At 44.3% G+C, this 2,320-nt stretch overlaps 1 protein-coding gene across 1 annotated transcript in view; it reads right to left on the minus strand.

The window, feature by feature from the left end:
• Positions 1-95: 95 nt before the first annotated feature.
• The window catches only part of LOC112078239 (ERC protein 2-like), a gene marked incomplete at its 5' end in the record, with an annotated part of 5,905 nt that continues 3,680 nt past the window's right edge, over positions 96-2,320 (minus strand). The window contains one exon of the mRNA XM_024144536.2: positions 96-293. Coding sequence (XP_024000304.2) covers positions 96-293 — 198 coding nt within the window. The remainder of the gene's footprint in view (positions 294-2,320) is intronic.

Below are 2,320 nucleotides of genomic sequence, written 5' to 3' on the forward strand. Positions count from 1 at the left end.
AGGGTAGAGGTTAGGAGAAGGGTAGAGGTTAGGGGTTAGGAGAAGGGTTAGGTAAAAAGAAGGGATAGAAACTCCAGTGGTAGGGTGGTGACCTCTCACCTCTCCAGCTCAGTGATTTTCTTCTCCTTGTTGGTTCTTTCCGTCTCTTGCTCTCTCAGGATACCCATGAGCCTCTCCACCTCGGCCTGGGACTTCCCAGACTCTTCTCGGTAACGCGTCACTTCTTCCTCCAGCAGCTTGATCCTGTCGCTGACCTCTAACAACTTCCTGGTTGACTCCTCCGTATTCTGGGACTGTGGAGGACCAAGGAAATAAAGAAGAAGAGAGAGGAGGACCAAGGAAATAAAGAAGAGAGGAAGAAGTGAGTCAATATGACAGTCACAAACACTACTATGAAAGGAGAGACATTCATTATATCATCCTCATCTCATAGAACTCATACTCCTCTCTGGAGCCAGAACCAGGAAGATCCTGCCCCAAAACACTGATACAGGGTCAGATATTTGTTCACCCCTTTATGGTAAAGGATAGGGAGGGGGAAGGGAAAGGGGATACCTAGTCAGTTGCACATTTGAATCATTCKACTGAAATACAGTGTCTTCTGCATTTAAACCCAACTCCTCTGAATCAGAGAGGTGCGGGGGGCTGCCTTAATCGACGTCATTGGCACCCGTGGAACAGTTGTTGTTGGGGGTTAACTGCCTTGCTCAAGAGCAGAACGGCAGATTTTTCCACCTTGCCGGCAAMGGGATTCGAACCAATGACCTTTCGGWTACTGGCCCAATGCTCTTAACCACTAGGAACCTGTAAACCTTGAGCGGAATCTGCCCTCTATCTCATTCAACCCTTTCATTCCTTCCTTCTTTGTTCCCCCTTCTCTTCTCTCGTCCCTTCTTTCCTGTGTCCTCCACTCAGCCTGCTCTATGAAGTATCCCTCTCTCCTGGAGTTGAGTATTTTCTTCTAATTCATAATGAAATGACCCTTCATACCTCTCTGGTTACCAGTGATTTTATAAGACCACCAAACATCTCGAGTCTAACACTGTAAAAACTGACAGAGCTGCAGTGATTGATTTGTTTTTTTTTTAAGGGAACAATCTGCCAGAGGATGGATGTAACCTAGAATTACCTCGCTGTGTTTGTGTCTGCCTCTCAGAGGTCTGTGTGTTTCAGAGGATACTTTAGCTTGTTGAGACAGCTGAGGCCGCTCGTTTAAACATCATCAACTCTCTCTCTATACAATCACACACATACAAGCACGCACACATACATACATACACACACTGGTATAGGCAGGGAGCRAGTCCTAGATAACACCATGAGCTGTTACCCTACATGTAGCTCTGTCTCTGTTATTAGAGAAAAACCAAAGACACTTCAGACGGCTGTTAACTATTACTGTCAACCACTCTGAAACGCATAGATCATAAACCTAACAAAGTATCATTTACTAGAAAAACATCTCATAACATAAACAAAATGCACAAGTAGAGGCACTTRATGAAAGAGGAACAGGAAGAGCCGATGGCAAAACAAAACATTTCACATGGTGTACTTTGTAACCCCCACCCTCCTAATACATACATTGACAGAAAGAAAACAAAAATCTAATTTACAGATGCAGATACAGCTAAAATGTCATATTGTGTCAAACATTTTACCTCCTGAGAGTGAAACCCTTTGGGTAATGCCAGCGGCAAGCGGAGACCATGTTTACGCCGACCATACCGTCACTGAAGTCCCATTACCTCCTCAGATAGTTCCCAACACACACACACACACGTCCCCACACATCATCCCAAATGTCAGCCAACACAAAAGACATTAACGTTAAGTGAAGTGGACATTGTTATGGTGTTTAAATGGAAAACAGTGACAGATCCAGACTATTGGCTGTGAATGCAGCGGGTCCGAGAGGAATCTGGGATATTATGACAGTGGGGCGAAGGCTTGTAAAGATACTGTTACTTATATGGTCATAGAAATTACTATTATCATTCCTGGAAAATGATATGAATTGTAAATATCACAAATGACTAAAATATGTGTGGCCACTAGGCCCCGCTTTAGGTTATCCAATCACCTGGCGACTATACATTAAGGCTGATGCTGATTGGCTGTCTGAGCTTAGATCGTTAAGAGCTTACAGTACTGTATAGAAAGTCATGCAGGGGTTGGAGAAAGGGACACCGAGAGAGAGAGAAGGAGAGATAGAGAAATAGGGAGAAAATGGGAAAGCTGCCAGAGAGAACAGAGTGTTCATAGGACTAGGCTGTCATAGAGAGAGAGACAAGGAGACGAGAGAGAGAGAGATAAGAGA

The sequence above is a fragment of the Salvelinus sp. IW2-2015 genome, unplaced genomic scaffold (assembly GCF_002910315.2).
Source record: "Salvelinus sp. IW2-2015 unplaced genomic scaffold, ASM291031v2 Un_scaffold5434, whole genome shotgun sequence".
Classification (NCBI taxonomy): Eukaryota; Metazoa; Chordata; class Actinopteri; order Salmoniformes; family Salmonidae; genus Salvelinus; species Salvelinus sp. IW2-2015.